General features: G+C 47.0%; 1 protein-coding gene across 2 annotated transcripts in view; it reads right to left on the bottom strand.

The window, feature by feature from the left end:
- The window catches only part of SLC6A9 (solute carrier family 6 member 9), a 53,893-nt gene extending 32,312 nt beyond the window's left edge, over nt 1-21,581 (bottom strand). The window contains exons 1-2 of one of the 2 annotated variants that reach the window (XM_035124186.2): nt 21,261-21,581; nt 10,617-10,762 (exon numbers count right to left, since the gene is read on the bottom strand). In XM_035124186.2, coding sequence (XP_034980077.2) covers nt 10,617-10,646 — 30 coding nt within the window. In that variant the 5' untranslated portion in view covers nt 10,647-10,762; nt 21,261-21,581. The remainder of the gene's footprint in view (nt 1-10,616; nt 10,763-21,260) is intronic. The other variant, XM_060276961.1, reaches the window with a different exon arrangement.
- Nucleotides 21,582-22,336: the final 755 nt, after the last annotated feature.

Genomic DNA, 22,336 nt, shown 5'->3' with positions numbered 1-22,336 from the left:
ACTACTACAGGTACAATGGGGTATGCTCAGGTGTATTATCAGCCGATGAACATGTATAAAGACTAAATGAATATACACTGAAACTCTCTACAAAAGATTCTTTCAGTTGCAGACTTAGCTCAATTGTTAGAACAATTCCCCTGTGTACACATATATACGGCTTGCACCTTTTGGTTTCCATCCATTCACAACAGCACACCCACCCACTTCATACCAAGGGATTTGCACATCTCTTCTCCTGACCCCCCCTGGTATATCACCTTAAAGCAGGTCAGATTTTCTTACTCCCAGTTTCTCAGTTGTGTCCACGACAAGGATATATACACCCTGCGGGAACCCAGGAAGAGTGGGAGCAAGCTTTGGAAGTGTTTTAAATTCCTAGGCACATATTTATTCTTAGGCTCAGCATATGAAGGATGAGAACAGGCCCTGACCAAAGGCTCCTACGGACAAGTAGATTTCCAGATGAGAACAGGAAGGGAATAAATCTGGCCACAGCCTTAGTTGCATCTATACTGGATAAATGTAATGCATACACAGAGCTACCTGGAAACATCTGCTGGTACTTCAAAATGCAGGAGCTAGACTTAACAGGTGCTGGTTTATTCGGGACATGCAACTCCTCTTTTGTACAAAGTACACTGGGTACTAGTTTGCTTCCAGGCACAATCCAAAGGGCTGACTATTGCCTTTAAAGCCATTGATGGTTTGGAGCTTGCACAGCAATCAATACCCCTCTTGGGCATGGCTATGGTGGGGTTAGATAGAGTGGAGCTACCTTTCAACTCAGCACTGATGCCTGAGCTTAGCCTTCCACTGGAGTAACTGCCCACTGGCAGTGTGTGCACCAGCAGTGGCCAGTTGAAATCCCCAGAACCTGGGTGTTCCAAGAGCAGGGAGGTATAGGAGTTGCACTGGCCTAGAATCTGCTGTATCTTGAGCTGGTCTTGCTGCCACCACCTGATGGCATCAGACTCAATCCTCCATGCCCCCCCCATCCATATGTGTGCTGCTACCACTGTGAGCAGCTGGGCTGCGGATGCCGCTGTGGCTCTGCACAGCCCTGCCAGAGGGGTGGGGATTTGGGCTGCACTCATAGATACCTAAAGGACTGCCTCCTCCCATAAGAACCTACCCAGCTTCTATGTTCCGTGGGAGATCTTGTTCCTCATGGCCTCTCATCTTCAGAAGCACAGCAGGTAGAAACAAAAGAAAAGGCCTTTTCTGCCATGGCACCCACAATGTGAATTGCTGTTCCCTAGGATATTTCACTCACCCTCTTTTTATTTTCCATTCTTTTAGATACTTTTCTTGTTCTAGGAAGCCTTCACCATGCTTATTATGAGATTTTGTTTTGCTTCCCCCACACCACCCCAGAAATTGTTTCTGTAATTTTACACATTTTTTAATGTATATGTTTTATATTTTTAATACATTAGCCATCACGTGTTTCATGAAAAGGTAAATATGCGTACGAATCTTAAAACAAATAAAATAAAAATTGGTCACACAACTGAGTAAAACAATGTAAACAGATGGGCATATAACTTCAGTTGACATTTTGTTATGGCCAGGCTTCCAATGAATTACTCAGAATGCAGGTGAATGCTGTGAACTGAAAATCTGTCCATAATTTCACCCATCCTCTTAAAAAGGGACAGTAAAAGGTCCTGCCATTTCTGTTGTACAGTGTGAATGGGGGAGCGGTAGTAATAACTTCAAAGACAATAGCTGCAAATGATTACTACATATTCCATTACAGACAAATGGGGTATGGGTACATTCCTCACTCTGTATATGTAGGCCCATAATTTCACCTATAACACTGAGAGGGACAGTAGAGGGGCATGCCATTTCTATTTTAAAATAAGATCATCGCCTCATTCCTCACCCTCTACCTCCCAAGAAGCAGCAACAATGCGACTGAGGTGAGGTAACACCCCCCCCCCCCCGGTCATGCAAATATCTAATTCTCTAACAACACATCCAGTCGGTGTTACCACTTCGTGGATGTGAAACCAACTGAAAAAAGTGAAAAAACTTATGCAACAGCTTTTCTGAATGTACGGGAACTCCCACAACAGCAGTCTTGGGACACTTCCCTTCAAGAATAAGAAGAGTTTCCCATTTCTCATGTAGCTTTAGTAAAGCAGCCAGCAATGCTCTGCAAGATCAAAACTTAAAACCCAAACATACTCCCAACCTGTGAATCGCAGCCTTCCTGAACCACTGTGAAAGTCAGACCAGAAGATGCTCAAACATTCAGCCCACGCCCAACACAGCAACATAGAAATTCAATGGTAAGCAGCAAATACAAATTGGTCAACAAGTTTGGCTGCTATGGAATCTTTTGTCTGTGTAACCTCTTGTGGACAAAGACAGGATTAGAAGATTAGAAACCTTTGATCAATTTCAGTTCAGTGATATTTCATTGCCATTGCAAGATACAAAATTTTTGGCAAAGTGTATTAGAAGGACTTGCTTTGTGCAGTGCTTGTCAGAAAGTACAAGTTACAGAGCAATCCTATGCATATTTACTCAGAAGTAAGTTCTACGCAGTTCCAATGGGGCTTAGTCATTGGGAGGTATGGGATGTCAGCCTTAATGTACAATTAACTTACAGAACCATTTTCACAAGATATGATTGTGGCTACATCTGTAGATGTGTTTTTTTAAACAAACAAAACAAAATCCAAGAGCTGGAAAAATTCATTTGGAATAGGAGCTATACAGTGCCTTTTAGAAAAATAACTAAAAATTGAGTCCCCCATGTTTAGAGGCAGCAAGCTTCCAATTACCAGATGTTGGGGGCATAGAACAGGGGATGGCTATAGTTGCTTATGGCTGTTTTTTTGTAAACTGTACTTATCCTTTGGTTCTTTATTGGAAAACTCCCACTAAGAAATAGCCCTATTAAAGCAAAAATCCAAAGAAGGATGTTTGCATATTCAGTTAGTTTTAGAAGATTTACAGTAGTCCCATTGATTTAAATGGGTCTACTCTAAACAGGATTGAGCCTGGATCCAATCCTATACTGTTGACAATATATGGTATTATGGAGCATCTTAGGAAGATTAAATATGCTGATTTGAAATTGTATATATGGAGATTAGATAATGCACAAATGTGCAACTATATTCAGTCAAGCTTCTTTGAAGTTGAGTTAGAAGTGAGCATAGCCCAAAGGTGAAACCTTTTATTAGACCGACTTTTGTGCGGTAAAGAAATATGTAACCACTGGAAATAATACAACACGCTTCTCAGGCAGATGAAGGTTTTCGCATGATTAGAAGGGAGGCTTGCTAAACCAATAGAAAAAGATCTAATTACCTTATTTATTTTTTAATGTTTTTAATTCTCTGGGAGAAACCAGCCAGTGGAAGCTTATGCCAAAATAAGCCATATTCCACTCATATATCAGACCATTAGAAACCCTGATCAGCTTGAAGTTGTTCAATAAGCCCAGGGTGCTTCCCCCCCTTAATCCCAAAGAATTATTTTGCTTTAATCAGGAAGGAAAGCTTCACTTTTTTCTGTTCCAGGTCTCCCATGTGAAAAAAAGTGCGAAAGTAGTATCTTCAAGCTACCAGTGTTTTCATACAACTTCAAAATCTGAAGTTCAAAGAAGAAGAATGTGTATGTTCAATGCTGGGGTGTGTATTCTATCCAGGGGGATGGAGATGCCAACATTAATGTAAACTATTCCAGGGCAGTCCATTTATTATCCAAATCAATGTAACTGCAGGGATAGGAAATTATGTATTTGCTTATTAAAGGCATGTCAAAGGAAGGAGGGGCACCGAGGATGCTGGCTTTCTCACTTAAATACACCTTGAGCATGCAACATCAGAAAATGCAGGCATCCCCTCTCCCATTTCCCCCAAAAGGAAGATGTCTATGACAAAAGTGTCTCTCACCAAATGTAAATGAACTGTAAGAAAGACTACAAATTGAAATTGTGTTCTGTGACACAAAAAAACTTTAACATACTTGGCTAAAAAATATTTTCTACGGTTTTTTGCAAAACTTGGATTTTTATCTTAAATTATTTATGGTAAAGAAGTGTTGGGATTCAGACAAAAGTCAAGAGGAAGAGAGAATATATGCAGGCGTTTGGTGTGGGGTGTACGGTATCTAAGTAGTATGATAAGTTAGGCTTATTATTGTTTTGACCTTTGGAATCCTTAAGCACTAATGTTCTCATCTGTATGTTCTGTATTCTGTGCTTTTTAAAATATGGACCATGTGTTTTCAATTTTTTTCTCTGCAATCATGCAAGCTGAAAAGCCATTACTGAAAAGTGACACCACCAGCATGGCAGCAGGTATCTATCAGAGGAAAAGCTGCCAGTAAGAAAGGAAAAAAGAAGTTCTAACAAAGTTTCTAATATTTAAGAGTCAAGATGTGTGGAAATCCCTGTATATTTCAAACCATAGACTCTTTATTATTAGCAATTCAAATATAGTGGTCATCTTCCCTGAACACCATTTTAAAAAAACAACAACAGTGCAATCGTATGCATGCTTACACAAAAGTAAATCCAATTATGTTCAGTGGAGCTTATTTTCCAGTAAGTGTGCTTAGGTTACGTTCTTAAGCAAGCTAGGATTCTTGGGATTTTAGCTATTGTGTTCCATGTTAAATGTTTATTCTTTGTTCTATGGCATGACAACAGCCAAGCGTATTTGCAGGAATGCCAGTGTGATGAAGATACATTGGTGGGACACTGACCAACAGTACAGATAGATAAGAGGTAACTAGGGAGACTGGGCAATCTTATGGCACATCACAGATAATTTGCTTCAATAAACTCTCTCTAAATTTCCACTCAGTTGATGCAGATCAGGGGAAAGAGAGAGAGAGAGAAAAAGTGATCCCACAAATATTCTATCAAGCAGAGCACCCCTTAGAAGCCCATTGAAAATAGTGGTGTAAGGCTTCAATATGTGAGTCAGGTCATGCTGGAGGGGTTGGAGTGACAGAAGCCTTTGCCTGAGCAGACAGACAACTTGATGCAGTTGAGCATCATCTATCCTCGATTACACTGTGAATATCAGCAACAGGGCTGGCATGCCAGGTACATATAACACCTCAGGATACGGTAGGTGCATTTCAAAAGGATGGGACCGGGTCCTATCTAGCTGCCTCATTCACAGGTGGCAGCTATCGTCTCTGTCATGGGTGTGTGGGGAGAACATGGGGCAAGGAAGTGGGTAAGGAGGGGGCGGAAAGAGGCCTGTGCCAAACACATACATCCTCAGGCGACTTTCTCAGGCCCCGCTGACAGCCCGGCCTCAATTCTCCAGGGCTGCTCAGGCAGAAAATCCTCACCAACCCCCCTCCTTCTGCTCCCCCCCTTATTATTCCAGCCAGAGGAGCTTCCGCAGCCTAGTAAAGGCTCAGCACCCACAGCGGGGGTGGTTTGGCCAGAGGCCGGCAGGCATGTGCCAGGCTTAAATCTCTTGAAACCCAGAAGTAAAATTTCCTCATTAGGCTTGAACCCTGCAGCTAAGTGGAAGACAACCGCCCGGGTCATCGCTGCAGTATATGCCACGGATGCCCCTGCCCTCTTTACCCGCCCCGTCTGCCTAAAAATCCCCCAGCAGATGCTGCAAGCCCCCGGGCAGCCAGGGAATCTGCCCAAGAGTCAGGAGGCGCTGGCAGGGGTTGCTGTGCAAACAAAGGCAATGGCAAATCCAAGGACAAAACATAATGTCCCTAAAAACGAGCAAGTGAGAGAGTGTCTGGCACTGACTTCTGCTGGGGGGTTGGGAAATGCCACCCCCTCAATGGGAGAAAACACACACACACACACACACACACACACACACCCATCAGGCAGTGTCAGGGCAGCAAAGGGGATTTGTGAATGGATCCCCATTCCAGTGAAAAAGGCAGCTGCCTCAAGAGCTCGGCACCCTCTCTCCCCCTCTGCTTAGTACCCTCTCCAGGATTCCCTGTGCCTCCTGACAGCTCCCTAGGAATCAGGGTTCCCAGCCGAATTAAAGGTACTGCAGTCCATTACACACCATTGCAGATTCCACCACCCTAGTAACTAGCCATCCCCCTTTACTATCTGGGCCCCAATCCCACTGCAGGCAGCCTGGAGGGATGGCTGTAGCTGGCTGAAGCCCAGGTCTTGTCCATCCGGACTCAGGAAGCAGCAGGACAGAGCTGTTTTTCTCAGGTCCAAGTCCTGCCCACATCCTGGTGTTTGCAAGCTATACTATGATGGCCCCATTTGCAGGACCTGTGGAGGGGGAGCAGGATCCAAGTGATCTAAAAATGTCCTGCTGGCATTGGACTCCCAAAATGTTGATACAGTACTGCCTTTCCCTGAGGCACCTGAAAGCATTTCCCAGCCTGCAGCAACCCCTTTGAGGTAGGAATGCCATACAGTATCAGGATTCCCACCCCTAACCCCCTTGATCATAAAGAACCGAAACAAAATTCTTCAGCACAGCACAGCACTGAGAGGTAGAGTTAACACCTGACACATAACTGTTCCCTGTCTTACCATCTCTGCTTCTTTTCTGTAATTGCTGGGTGCTTCCACACAGCCTGCTCACTGAACATTCATCCTGATGTTTGTAGGGCGATCAGACAACATTGGTTATTTAATGAGCACTCATTCTGATTTATTTTCTTTGCATTTTCCCATACTTTCCTTATCAGAAAAAGTTCAATCTTTCCAGGGAGTGTGGAAACTATAAGTCACAAAGCGATGGGTGCTTTTTAAGGTTTTTTTAAAAATTAAAAAAATGAAATAAAATAAAATGAGGCTGCAGTCCTGTTCCTCATTTTTTCTTACCCATTGTATATAACTCTGGGTTTGAGGCAAGCAGTGCTGGAAAGTAAAAACAAGGCCGGTCCAGGACTAAGAGTCACGTACTCAGAAGGGCTGGAGTCAGAGTGCCAATACCAAGGAAATTTGAGGAGGAACATCCACATCAGTTTTGGGGAGCATCACATACACATACAGAACTATGAACACATAGTTCTTCAATGGCTGAACTAACCTAGATACTCCTCAGTGGCCTGTCTTCCTCCTCCTCCCTGTTTTAAAATGAATGGTTCCTTCTTTCACCTAGTCCTAGAGCTTTAGAAGCAGGAATTACACTGTAGCCCCATTGACAGAAATACTATGTACCCACAGATTTCCTAGTAGCTGATTGAACAGGGCAGAGGCCAGATGGAGAAACCCCATTGCACCACAGATAGCTGTAAACCTGGCTCTTGAAACACTGATCAATTCCACAAAATAGATGCTAGCACTATAGGTGAATGACATCGCTGGCCCAGGCAATCATCTCACTTGTGGCTTTGTGCCCAGCTTGCTCCATCTCCCCAACAGTCTGAAAAACTGTAATTTTCCACAACGTCAGACTGATCCACACAATGTCACTTTGGGTAAGAGGTAAATAGACCAAAGTTGGCACCTCTGGGCATACCTGGGCATTTGATCCATCCAAACATCAGAACCCCAGGCACTGCTGGCTGATGTTGGCGGCAAAGAGTGCCAAATGAATGGAAAGGAGCATCCAAGGCTAATTATCACTAGCACTTCTGGATCTCACTGTGTGTCAACAACACTTCCCAGTCTCTACTGCCTTTATGTTAATCCACAGCCAATATAGAGCAAAGGAACTGGGCAGCTGCATCGGTGGCGTTTTGCAAAGATTCAGTCCCAAAGAGCCCCAAAAAAGAGTTATTGCTAGAGCCAATTTCATGACACATGTAAACATGCAAAAAGATGGGGAACAAGACTTGGCTACTCTGGCTCCAGAAAGAAGCAAGTGTCCCACAACCATTTTCCCACCCACAACTGCATCATTGTCTTGCTTTGCCATACCTATCAGAAATAGGCATTATGACAATTGCTGAATGCTGTGAGATATGAAAGTTATGTCTTCATGACAGACAACCCTTGAAAAAGCCAGGAAATATTCTCTTCTGGGGGCAAATCCTACGCAACCACAAGTATGCCAGTGCTCGTCAAATGAAAGAGAACTACCCAAAAGGACAAACTGGGGGATGGAGAACAGGACACAAAGAGGTGAGGGAGGTGACCAACAGGGTTTTTATGTGCTATTGACACCACCACCCCTTGTTTGTCTCTTCTTGGAAATGCTTGTGGTTCCCAGACTGGGACATCCTGTGCCAAGGTCTTGTTTATTTGGTATTTTGGGGAATGTGGACATTAGCAAATCAAGCCCCATTAAAAAGAAGTGTCTGAGAGAGCTGTCCCATTCTTTCCCTGGACCTCAAAGAGAAGCTTTAGGCTCTGAGATACTATTACTGTCTAGGGATAGGAGATTAGTGGGTGATGGGTTTATGCCGCTATTTCAATTATGTCTAGGCAGCTCAATGAGGGGATTAGCTTCTTCTCTGTGGCCAGAAAGCTCCGAGTGGCTGCCCCAGTGACCTAGAGACACTACACGAACTGCATGAGAGCAAGCAGGAAACCTCAACGCCAAGTGACTGGGAGGGGTGAAAAGCAGGGGCATTTCTGATTCACCTTCCCATCATAAAGTTGGAAGGGATCCCAAGGATCACCTACTAGTCCAACCCCTTCCCTTGTCCTAGTAGCCTCTGCAAACATCCTCTTTCCCATTTGACAACATTGACTTGCAGAATTGGTTAAAGATTGACTCGGAATATATGTCATACTCCAAAGCTACGCTGGACTCTCCCCGCTGCACACCCTCCTCTCCCCACCCCAGGGCACAAAACAACATTGACAAAGGACTCCATAAACAAAAGTAGCAGCCAGAGCATTGAGCAACAGTATAAAAGTTATGTCAAGGATGTGCAAGTCATTATATACCATGTCACACAAAGAGCACTGCAATGTAGCAAAAGAGGAGCAGCGTTCTTAGTGGTGAAAGCATGTGCACACATTTGCAGGCCTGCTGGGATGCTTTCTAACACAGTATGCAGAGTCCAAAATGTCCCGCAACCAGGCAAATATGGGAATCTGAGTAGTTTCGCACACACACCCTTTGCTGTCTAGGTCCAGCCAATCTGAACAGCACTTGGGCAGGTGGTTCACCCCTTTATCATCTCCTTTTATTTTGATTAATGCTGGCTGGCCTGACTTGGTTTATAATCAGCAGAATCACATTCAGTTGAATGGAGATGATCCAAAGGGCCCACCACTTTACACATGTGTTTGTGTGCAAGAATATATGTTTGTGCATGCGTTGATGTATTATTATTTATTACATGTGTATCCTGACATTCCTCCAAAAAGAGCAAGCAGGTCAGCAAGCAGAGCAGCAAAAGCACAATTAAAACATCTAAAAACAATTCCAACACACACACAGACATGTGGATTGAAAATTTTGGGGGAGGAAATAGTGTGCGCAGGTCACAGACCATAAAGTGCTGTGCTGTATGCATGATTGCCAGGGTTCGAGTGCTCTGTGTTTGCAAAATGATGTTTTATGCAGGAAAAATATGAAGCAGCACATGAGAGGAAATGTGTAAAGGAACGCATGAGCGTGCCTGTGAAATGCTGCAGAAGAGAAGACCTGCAATCTCTATGGATGGAATGCAACAAGGGACTTTGGTGTATGTGTGTTGCAGCTATCCAAACTCCCCTTCCCCCACATGTTCCAGGCCTGAAACTGGCACGGTGCCCCCTGGCTGGGGTGCAGGCTATTTCAGGCGTCTCCTGGGAGCCTCGCTCTCAGTAAATGTAGAAACACAAACAACGCAGCGGTGTGGATGGGGGCTAACATTTCCCACCTGCTGAACTCTACATATTTCCCTGGTAATGTTTGATGACTGGGGGGGGGGGAGCTTTAAGGGAAGCAGCATCACTCCACCTATGAGAGAAGAGAAGAGCCCAGCTCTGGTAAAAGACACCTGCGGAAGGCACATCCTGCCTTCCACTTCCCAGGCTATTTGGGGGGAGAGGAAATGGACAGATGCATGAGGACTTCTTGGTAGTTGTGCCCACCCTGTGGAATGCCCTTCCGTCAGATATCAAAGAGATAAACAATTATATGACTTTTCAGTGCTTTCTTAGTTTGGGGAATTCCCAGACTCTATATCCACTGCCCTTCTGCTTAAGATTGTTGTGATGCATCTGCATCTAACACTTTTTTATACCGATAGCTGTAAAATATAGGGCTGTGATTTCCAGCACCTGACACATCTGAGGAACTGCCTGCTGGCTATATTATTTATGAATACCTGGCTGCACTGGAAAGCTTTATTCTATCTAATTCTGGCTTAATGTGCTTTAACAACTGATAAATAATATAAATTGATACTGTGCTTTGTACCACCTATTCTGAAATGAATGTACTATGTTATAACAGTACAGTATTAATGAAATGGACTCCTTTGTGGGGATTGCTATATTATGATTTTAAATGAATTGGTACTGAGCTGTTTACGCTATGCTGCTTTGCTGTGTACTCCTGCATTCTCATGTAGTGCGTCGCTTTGGGCACATCTGTGCAGAAAAGCAACAAACAAATACAGTAACAATTCCTCACTGTCAACCCCCCCCCAGACAACCGAGACCCATGGATCCTCCTCCCCCCCTGCATTCCAAGGGTGCAGAATATGCCAACTCAAACCTGACGTATTCCCCGCAAACTCACCAGCAACCCCTCACTGCATTTTTCTGCCATGGTTGGGGGCCGTGATGTGAGCGCCCAGCTGCCCACTGTCCGTCTTGATGGCTAGGCTTCCCAGGCTACACAGAGAGCTCAGACAGAAGCGCAAATTAGACCAAAGAGACAGGAAGCTGTGGAGAATAAAATGAGCTCTGGTTAGAGAAAATGAAACAACAAAAGAAAACTCCTGTCCTCTAAATTAGAATCATAGAATCATAGAGTTGGAAGAGACCACAAGGGCCATCCAGTCCAACCCCCTGCCAAGCAGGAAACACCACCAAAGCATTCTTGGCATATGCCTGTCAAGCCTCTGCTTAAAGACCTCCAAAGAAGGAGACTCCACCATACTCCTTGGCAGCAAATTCCACTGCCGAACAGCTCTTAATGTCAGGAAGTTCTTCCTAATGTTTAGGTGGAATCTTCTTTCTTGTAGTTTGAATCCATTGCTCCATGTCCACTTCTCTGGAGCAGCAGAAAACAACCTTTCTCCCTCCTCTGTATGACATCCTTTTATATATTTGAACATGGCTATCATATCACCCCTTAACCTTCTCTTCTCCAGGCTAAACATACCCAGCTCCCTAAGCCGTTCCTCATAAGGCATCGTTTCCAGGCCTTTGACCATTTTCGTTGCTCTCTTCTGGACACGTTCCAGCTTGTCAGTATCCTTCTTGAACTGTGGTGCCCAGAACTGGACACAATTCTGGGCACAGTTAGGGGTGACAAAACTTTTTTTTGAGGGGGAGAGGAGGTTCAAGGGCTGCATTCACTCCTGGCCAGTCCTGCAGGGGCCACATACTAATGGTGGGTATGCCCAAACGTTATTGCAGTCACCTCACATTCTCACATGCACATGCGCACAGACAGAACTCCCCTCTCCAGCTGATCAATGTGGAAGGAGGGGGGTTATTGCCCATCTCTGCTCATCAAATGATTGATCAGATGACCACAGAATGAGATATTTGCATCCCCATCAGGGTGCTGAGCAGAAAGCTTAAACCCTCCCTGACCACTCAAGTTCCGTGTCTACTTTACTTCATCCCCACCAGCACTACTTTTTTTTGCCAATGGGGGGGGGGGAGAGGTGGTTTGGGAAGGTGGCTGGATCAGGCCTCTGGGCCAGGGGTAGTTACTCCTGCTCTAAATCTTCAATGAGGGGAACACACACACACAAACACATGTGACCAAGACTGGTGCATTTGCAAGGACCATCTCTTTTTACAGGAAAAATTACGTTGCCGTTTCCCAGTCTACATTCAGCATATGCCCAAAGATGGTAAAATGAGAGCAGGGCTGGGAGGGGATGCAGAGTTTGGGTTAGCAGGCACTTATATCTGCCCCGTCATTCCTGATTCCTTCAGCCCATTCCCATCTCTGAAGTGGGAAGAAGCTGCAAGAATCACACACGTGGCTGCAAAGAGCGTAGCCAGTGCTCAGGGCAGGGGAAGTCTTCAGGGCACCAAACACGCACAGGGGCACAGCTGCCGCTGAGGACACAGATGGGAGGCAATTGCCTTCCACCCTGGTGCACCTAGTCACGTGCCAGGTCAGCTCTGCCATTGTGCTAGAGACCAGGTGGTACTGCCAGGCAGCGAAAAAGGGACAGCCATGGTGTCTTTGTGTCTGTCTGTGGCCCAAGATAGTTTGTAGGATATCGGCAGCATGAAAGGATGCCTCTATAAACTGTAGCACATAGAGAACAGGGTGGATGGAGAGAGGACAGGGTGGGTATTTTGAGGGACCTGGCTGGTGGCTGAGCCTGAGCCAGTGAGATAAGGAGCTGAATGAAGTGTGCAAGCTCTTCTCTACTGTCTCACACAAAGGGGACCCAAATTCCGTGTCATTTTTCTCTTTTCTGAGATGATGCAATTCCAGATAAGGTGACTTGGAGAAAGTAAACCCGAATTGACTTTTGTTCAGACCCTCAACTCAAATGGCCCAGCTTCATGTTAAATGCCAGGGGCCAAATACCCCATGGAGACTGAATACCAACCACCCAAAATGCGCACAACGATGGGTAGTGTTAAAAATTCTTTTTAAGGTACTTAAAAAGTACATTAGAGTGTACTGCATTTAGAATGAAGAAGAAGAAGAGTTTGGATTTGATATCCCGCTTTATCACTACCCGAAGGAGTCTCAAAGCGGCTAACAATCTCCTTTCCCTTCCTCCCCCACAACAAACACTCTGTGGGGTGAGTGGGGCTGAGAGACTTCAGAGAAGTGTGACTAGCCCAAGGTCACCCAGCAGCTGCATGTGGAGGAGCGGAGACGCGAACCCGGTTCCCCAGATTAGGAGTCTACCGCTCTTAACCACTACACCACACTTAGCCGTCACTGCAAGGATGCGGCTACTGTAAGGAAAGGGTCCTGGCAATTCTGTCTTCTCAGCTCCTAGCAGACCTATCTGAGCATCCACTTCTGCCTGTGCCTTACAATGGTGGGCCCCAGGTGCCCCTCCCCTCCAGGGGGCTGATCTAGCTGCATCAGACATTTCTGGTCACCAGGGAGCAAACATCACCTCATTCTCCTCACCTGGGCTCCAGCTAGGGCAATGTGCACATGTAAGCATGAACATCAGAGTCCTGGTCTTCTCTTCACTTCCATAATATACTTGGCTCCGAGTACCAGGGTAAACTGGCACTGAAAGCAGAACTCGGCAACAAGAAAGTAGACACAGACTATCATTAAGTCTCTCTAAATTATTGAATTAAAATTCAGAATCCAAATTCGGAAACACTAACGACTAAATAAAAAAACATCAGGACCACAGGATCTGCGATCAAATGTAAATTATGAAAACCAATATAATTAAGCTAATGTGTGTGGTTTGGGTTTTTGCAAATATAGAGCAGGGCGAAAGAGAGAGGTGTTTATTAACAACATGGCGGACTGACTAGTTTGGTTGAAATGCAGTGAGCCATGGGGTTGGGTGGGGGGGTCAGGGCTTCATTTCAGCTTCAGGACAAGACTAGATCCTTTTGCTTCACATTCGATGGATGCTATTTGTATTCAGTAAGCAATAAAGCTGAACAATTTGTGCTTCACTTCCTGTGAACAGGACTGTGAACACAAAACTGGGCCCTGGATATGTTATTGTGAGACAACCACTAAACAGGTGGCACATTCACTACAGGAAAACAGGAGGTGGTCACTGCCACATCCCCCCCCCCCAATCTCCAGGACAGAGGTGGCAACCTCAATACCACGGGGCACATTTGGTTCCTGGACACTTGAAAGTGCAGCTCCTGAATAGTTAAAAACAGTAAACTGGAACAGAAGCTTCATGAGTATGTGCACACAAACTTGCCTCTCATCCCATTGCTTCCATCAACTATTTTTCCATGGATTAGTTTCCGCTTAACATGAAATATATTCATATTTTATTTTTATTAATTAAATTTAAATACCACCCTTCGTCCAAAGATCACAGGATGGTTTACAATATAAAAACACAAAAATATATAACATAATGACAGACCAGAATAATAGCCTCCCCCCCCCCAGTTTCAAAGGCTTTAAATAGCCAAAGGCCTGAAAGAAGAGGAATGTTTTTTGCCTGGCACCCAAAAATATGCCATTCTTTGGAGACATGATTATGTTCATACTTAATATTGTATCATTTTCAAAGCTGTCAGTTGCCCTTACAACAGCCGTCTAGGGTAGTCTGTATTATTAGCCCTGTACTGCAGAGTGGAGAAGGATATGTCTCGTCCAATATCCCCTATCAAATGCATGGCAGAGGGGATATTTAACAAGGGACTTCCTGGTTCAAAGCTTAGTCATTTAGTCACCACACTGCACTGTGTTAGGAGTTGGTCAGTAAAATCCCTGCCATGGAACTTGTGTAGAAATGAATTCTCTCCACCACAAGAATAAGTTTCAAAGCTTTACTGCAGAACTACCTTAAATACTAGTTAAAATAAGATAAACATTGCAAAATAACAAAAGTAATACATTGGAAACAAGAAATGGGGTCTGGTCCTTTATGCAGTTCAGTAAACTTTTCTCTCCCTGGACCCAGAGAGAGATCCTAAGCTTGTTCACCATTGAGAGCTTCTTTGCAACCACTGCTGCTACTGCCAGCTGGCTTCTCAAGCTCCAACTTCCCGTTGTGAGAGCTCTGCAGCTCTTCCGTGATGAATCACCAGGTAGTTTACCTTATTGAATGAAAAAATATCAGTCTTTTTTTAGGGGGGCTTCCCGTACATTTTTGTACCAGTGGTCTATGTTCACTCCTTATAGGTCGTTCCAGTGTCTAGTTACAATATTTCTAGCTGCTGAGAGTAAGTGACTTAGCATGTGGACAAGCAAAGGAGGACACCTTCACCCTGGTGTAGCTCCTCTTTATCACATATAAAGCACAACAAGACAACGACCTATCCCACCCCAACAGCATACAAACTACTATGGCTAATCTGACCCAACAACACACACATCCCACTGCTCACAGATGCAAACTCCAGACTGCAACCAACCAAGCTCTGAAGCTGCTAATCTCTCGCAATGCCAATACAAATAATTAAATATATAAATAAAGGACCTACACACGTGATGCTGACACAAAAACCTTGTGCAAACACTATGCAATAAAACGGAAGATCGTTATTCCCCCCCCCCATCTCTCTCCCTCCCTCTCTTTTCCCCTAACCACACAGTGTCTATGACCATAGTGTCTCATCCCAAATGTAAATGAAATGTGAAGAAGACTACAGTCTATGAATCCAAAGCAGAGACTTTCCTTGTTTATTTGTTTGTATTCCAACACAAGACAATCTTTAACAAGAACCAATTCAAAAAATATCAGCCTTCTCTGACACTTTTGCTGGAGTGAAACTTCTTGCCTAAGGTAAACTTCCCTTTACAGCATTTTAAATACAATGCATTCAAACACAGCATGTGATGTACGTTAAACATATAACTATAACATGCTGGCTACAGTGAGGTGGGGTTTCACTTTGTATTAGAGATTGGCAGCATTAAATGAAGGAGTGATCATTACTCCAGCTGAATGCAAATGATAAGGGTGTGATCTTGTGCTCTGGGAAAGGGGGGGGGGGAATGGTGCACTATAATCTCTAGGCTTCCGAGTAGTGAGCTTCTGAAGAACACAGGGAGGGAACAACTGCCAAGTGAGGAAGAGGAGAGAGAGGTAGCAGTGGCAGGACACAAGGCCATCTATACTGTTAGGCAGAGAGAGGGGTTCACCTCAGGTGGCAGATTTAGGATGTGGAGAGCAGCAAGGTTGGACAGCAGTTCTGCATGTGCCACATAGCCCACACCAGACCACTTTAACTACTACCTCCAGGCAGAGTGGAGGATGCTAACGTGTCACCAATCTGGTTAGTTTCAGATAGAGGTGGCACTGAGACTCTCATGTTCTTCAACTTAGGCAGCAAAATGTATTGGGTTAGCCCTTGTTTGATGTTTGAATTTGTTGGCATCATCATCATCATCATCATCATCATCATTATTTCCTGAGGAGGAAGGAAGAAGTACAACATAAGAAGTACAGACATAAGTTTAGAAGCAGCCAGAAAATTCAGCATCCTGCGAATTTTAGCTGTTGTTGATAAAGAGGTGGGTGGAAAGCAAATTTCTGGCAGTTTTGAAGGCAAATATAAGCTTGAACATTCAAGTCCCAAAAACCAGAAGGGAAATAAGCACACGATATTATGAGTTCAAGAGGAAGCATGACAGCGCCCTGCAAATCTCTTCGGAAATCAGGGAAATGGAGATATGCAAAAGGTGCAAATCTGATTTACATGTTTGCTACTACAAATTGAGGCAACCTCTGTGCAGAGCTCTCTCTTAAAAAAAATGCAAGAGAATGCACAGTCTTGGGTATGTGGCTGCTACACACGAGTTTTCAGCAGCCCTGTTTCAGGCAAAAGGTGAAGTCTCCACAACATTATAACCAGGAAACAGGCCCAGCATAAAATATGAGGCCTGGGTGATAATCTTCTCTGCTGCTTCACAACCTGGCTCTCCCAACCAGAAAGGTGCTTAAACCACCAGCCTAGCAAACAAATTGCCCTCAGGACCCTGCCCAGTGCACACTTGCAAATAAATGTTCATTTCACTTCAAGGAAGGACACCATAATAATCGCACTCTTATGCTTGCAGTAAGGAACTAGCCAAAGACCCAAGGTGAAAATGCAGCATAACAAAGGACACTCTTGAGGCCAGAGGAGACGTTGTGCAACCAAAGGGACCCTGAGGAGCAGCTGGAACAGAGGCCCTTTCTGCTCCAGTGTCCTAAATATAAGGAGGAAGTACGTGAATTATACACCCTCAAGCTGTCAGGGATCAGACAAGGGGTGTGTGTGTGTGTGTTCTATGGAGAGGCACAGGAATGAAGCGACACAGAAGGCATTATGTGATAGGGAATCTACCCCGTTCCTAAGCTTGAGCGACTTGCCCCCACTCTAGATAGACACCGGAATGATGGCTCCCTTTTCATACTTGAGCAGTCCTTGTCCTGCCAACAAGCGGCTACCGAATTGGGATGCAGAAAAGTTTTTCTCCTCTGCCATGCCAAAAGCACGGAAGTGCAATTAAGAAACCCTGCAAAATAGCAGGGACATCTCACAAAGGGGACACGAGGGAAGCTGTGCTCAGGGATGGTACTTTCTCTCAGAGCCACTTTGTCCACACACACACACACACTCTCAAGTGGAATGACCCACCCTGCACACGGGACCGAACAAGGAGCTCCCCCCCCCCCACTGCATTTTGGCCTGGTGAAGGAAGCATTCCTGCCAACCATGTCTTGGTTCACTGAATAGCCTTCGGCAGCTGTACGTCACGACTCTAAGGGGATCAGAAGTCCTGCAAGAAAGTCAATTGCCTTGGAAGAGTCAGCAATGATTTAGGTGGGAGGGAACTTCTGAGAGCTGGCGGGAATATATCACACTTGATACTATGAAAAAATCCTGGCCTTAGCTCAGGCCAAAGTGTTATTTTAACAGTAATCAGATCTCTACTCTTGCCACTGATTCGTGACTCAGGGCTAGCACGACAAAATAATGAAGATTGCCCTAGGACAGTGATGGCGAACCTATGACACGCGTGTCAGCCCTGACACGCATAGCCATATTTGGTGACACGCGGTCGCATGCAGAGACCTCACTTCCGGCCGGCGGCGGAATGCCGCTGGCGACGCATCTCTGAGGGCCTTGTGGACTTCCGGCGAGGCAAGATGGCGGTCGGCACGGAGCCGCGGAGCTCCTGAAAGTGACCAGCACTGCAGGAGCTGCCGGATGGGCTCCTGAGCCACCGAAACCACCACTGCCCAGACACTGGGGGCCACCAGTGCAGCAACCGGGGAGCTGCCGGACCCCACCCCCACCCTGCAAAGCTGGCGGACAGCCTCGAGGCACTCTGGAGGCTGGAGGAGGAAAAAGGAAGCCCCGGCCCTGCTGCTGCTGCTGCCGCCCCCGCACAAAGAGGGAGAAAATAAGGAAAAACAAGGCAAAGGAGAACAGGGGTCTGCTCGCTCAGTTGCCATCCCCGTCACCCCCGCCTCAAGGGAGAGGAGGGGGCCCTTGGAGGAGGGAGAAGAACCCCGACCCCAACCTTGCTGCTGCTGCCACTGCCGCCACCTCGCCCCCATCCCAGGAAGAGAGAAGATACACCCAAGTAAGCTGAAATCCCCTCCCTGTTGCCCCACGCAAGCATAGCCGAGTGAGGGGAGAGGTGGGATGAAGAGGGCCACGAGGAGGCGCAGGCCCAACCCGAGCCCACCTCCCCAGCGACAGACCCGTTGGAGGAAGGCCTGAGCCCAGAGTCCCACTGGGAAAGACCTCTGGGTTTTGCCTTATTCCCCCCCCCTTTTAATATATTTTAAAAAAAAACTTTAATAATTTTTCCCCCTTTCTCCTTTTTTTCCTTTTCTTTTTTTATACATATTTATTATTTTAACTATAAATATTGTGAAATTATTGTTTTTTTCTCGAAGTGACACACTACCCGAGTTATGCTCAGTTTTTTGGCGAATTTTGACACACCAAGCTCAAAAGGTTGCCCATCACTGCCCTAGGATTACGTGTCTGGCCATTCAAGCTGCTGAACCCAGATGCTGGGAAACTGAGGAGCATCCAAACCACACTGGCACTGTCCACATCTCAGTGGTGCAAACAGCTTGATGCTGACGTGCATGAACACAAGTATGGTTATGTGGAACAGGGCAACCTGCACTTATATCTCCTCAAGGATGGATGAGATTGTCTCAGAATGAAGCATTGATCTGGGATGTAATCTAGTGCCTCTTGCACGTCCCAGCCCATGAGTGTTGGTACTGTCTTGCTGATGGGCTGAAATGGAGGGTGCAATGAGATCTGGCAGAACATTATTCCTCATAATTGGAAATAAAATATTGATACAGATTCTTTTTAAAAAAATTAGAACTCATGCTAGTTTTGTGGCAGCATAAACAAAAAATAATATCACAACAAAAAATAATTATATATTCATTCCCTGCTTTCTTCTTTCATCTGTATTTAGGGAGGGTCAACATATATTTCACTTCAGGCATTTGACAAAGTGAGCTCAGACCCACAATAAACATGTAATTCTTTAAGGTGCCACAAGGGTCTTTGCTGTTTTGATTATTCAGGAGGAGTAATTTTATAAGTTTGTTCAGTCTCTTTGTTACTGAACAGCCCCCATTTCTGAGTGCAAAGTGAGCTTTGTGCCTTTCAGTCCATCCTCAGGACTGAATCTATTTAGGCTCTTTGTTTTAATTGGGCGCACTTTATTGTGGCAAGCTAGCAGCACATTCAACAAAGTTGTCTGCAGCCATCAAACCTGTTGCAATTCAAGGTAAAGGGACCCCTGACCATTAGGTCCAGTCGCAGACGACTCTGGGGTTGCGGCGCTCATCTCACTTTATAGGCCGAGGGAGACAGCGTACAGCTTCCGGGTCAAGTGGCCAGCATGACTAAGCCGCTTCTGGCGAAACCAGAGCAGCACACGGAAACACCGTTTACCTTCCCACCGGAGAGGTACCTATTTATCTACTTGCACTTTGACATGCTTTCAAACTGCTAGGTTGGCAGGAGCTGGGACCAAACAACGGGAGCTCACCCCATCACAGGGATTCAAACCGCCAACCTTCTGATCGGCTCTGTGGTTTAACCCACAGCGCCACCCACGTCTCCCTGTTGCAATTAACAATATGTAAATTATGTGTGGATCCCCCCCCCCACCATACCATTGGTAAAGGTAAAGGTAAAGGGACCCCTGACCATTAGGTCCAGTCGTGACCGACTCTGGGGTTGCGCGCTCATCTCGCATTATTGGCCGAGGGAGCCGGCGTATAGCTTCCAGGTCATGTGGCCAGCATGACAAAGCCGCTTCTGGCAAACCAGAGCAGCACATGGAAACGCCGTTTACCTTCCCGCTGTAGCGGTTCCTATTTATCTACTTGCATTTTGACGTGCTTTCGAACTGCTAGGTTGGCAGGAGCTGGGACCAAGCAATAGAAGCTCACCCCGTCACAGGGATTCGAACCGCCGACCTTCTGATCAGCAAGCCCTAGGCTCAGTGGTTTAACCACAGCGCCACCTGGGTCCCATTGTACATTGGGTACATTGTTGCATTAATTGATTTCCGACTGCCTGAACACCTTTAACTTTCAGATTTGTAATTCAACAAGTCGGCATGTGGCCAAGCTAGAAAAAGGACACAGGATACTGTGGGGCAAGTTTAGGCTCCCAAAGTTGAGTGAAAAACACTAAATTCTTTTCCGGCATAATGATCAGCCCTCAGACACAGGGGTATGGGGGGGGGGGCAGAGAGAGAGAGAGAGAGAGAGAGAGAGAGAGAGAGAGAGAGAGAGAGAGAGAGAGAGAAATATATCGTGGTGGCACACCACACCATTGGCAAGTGCTGGCAAAAACCTGTCACTGATACTACCCCCAAGCAAGCTGATGCAACGAACTATGCTATTAAGTCCCTCCTTCAACACCAAAACCACAACATTCTCCACCTTCCATATGATATCACAATACTGAGCCCCCCACATCATCGGTTGAAGGAAGCACCGCTACCACTACCCCTGGCACACACACCGCGGGTGAAAACAAATCCAGAGAAGTCCGAAACACCTGGCCAGAGAGGGCGCGCGATCCCTTTAAAAGCAGCGGAGGGGGCAAGAAAACGGGGGGTTACATCAGCTGCCACGTGGGAGCTGCTCCGCGCCCCGCCCCCGCACATGCCGGGGTGGAAAATTACAGCGCGCGGATCCCCTCGCCCCCTGGAGCGCCCGGCAACTTCACCTCCCCCAGGCCAGAAACCCGCGGCGTTCAGACAGGCCGAGCACACCCGCTCCCTTCCCGCGTGGCGGTTTCCGTAAAGCTCAGGGGTCCGGGACACCCTTTGACAGCCCTGCCCACCTCCGGGGCTGCGAAGCGGGAGTCTTGCCTCGAGGCAGCTCGTGTGACAGCGGCGGACGGAACACACTGGAAGCTGCGCTTCCTCCAGACCTTCGCTTGCGCTTCCTCGGCAGCACCACGTTTTTCTATCTACCACGCTTTCCCCGCCCCTTCATTTCTCTTTTCTCTCGCGCACACCAGCGCGTGTGTCTCAAAACCCAACCCCGGGATCACTTTCTCTCTTCCCGCGTCTTACCCTCTCCATGCCGCTCCCGTCTCCTCCTGCCGCTTCCCACCGGTGCCTCGCCCGGGCTTTTCAGGCGCGCTGTCAAGGTGGAGGATCCTCTTAGTGAGAAAATTGCATCAGCCCGAACCGTACTCCTTCGGCCTCGCCTCGCTTCCTCTGCCGCCGCCGCCGCCGCCGCACACCCTGCGAGCTCGCCTGCTGCGCGTCCAGGGAGCAGCGTGTCCGCGCGTGGCAGCCGACGGTGCCTCTTCTGCCGCGGGCTCGGGGGAGACGCCGACTTTAATGAAAGTTCTGGGAGAGGATTCCGAGGGGGCGGCGGCAGCAGCAGCAGCAACAGCGGCAGGCACGTCCCGCCTTCCCTCGCCGGCTCCGCCCCGCCCGATCCCGCCCCGCTCGCTGATTGGGGCGATTTGTTTCCCCGACCCGCTCCCGCCCTGCCTCCGCCTCGCTGCGCCGTGGGGCTCTGGGGAGGGGGCTGCGCAGAGCCCTGGTTGCGGCGGAGAGAGGCGGCTCCGCGGGACCCCAGAGGCGGCCCCCTTCCTCGCGCTCGCAGTGTCAATAAATACCGTCGCCACCCACATGACAGGGAAAACATATACCTCGAGGGCATGCTCCGACTTGCAGGCGCGCGCGCGCACGGGCCGCAGGGGGCGCGGACGCACAAAAGAATCGCGCAGAGCAAAACAGATGGCCGTGGCTACGCGCGTACTCCGAAGGGGCACAGGCGCAACGCGCGCGCTCTCTTTCAGACACACACACAGACGCAGAGAGCCGGCTGGGGGCACGTACATTTTCTCGTGGCAACATGTGCGATGCCATTGGCACATAGATGCGCAACTAGGAAGACATCCGCGCAAGCGCCCCTCCCTCTTCTTAGGGCTCCCGCTCGCAGATCTGACAAGCTCCCACGCACCAAGCAGCACCTTGGACAGGCACATCCCAGAGAAGACACGCGCGCGCGCCCCCGAAGTGCTTTGGGTGGACCCCGCACAGCGGCTGTAGGTGTCCCAGGTCCTAATTCCAGTCATGCATCGGACGAAGCCGACAATAAACCTGTTAAGGCTTCAAGTTGCTCTCTAGGAAAG

The sequence above is a fragment of the Zootoca vivipara genome, chromosome 7, assembly GCF_963506605.1.
Source record: "Zootoca vivipara chromosome 7, rZooViv1.1, whole genome shotgun sequence".
In the NCBI taxonomy this organism is placed as follows: domain Eukaryota; kingdom Metazoa; phylum Chordata; class Lepidosauria; order Squamata; family Lacertidae; genus Zootoca; species Zootoca vivipara.
Note: the sequence above shows the minus strand (reverse complement) of the source record. Positions and strands in the feature narration are given on the sequence as shown.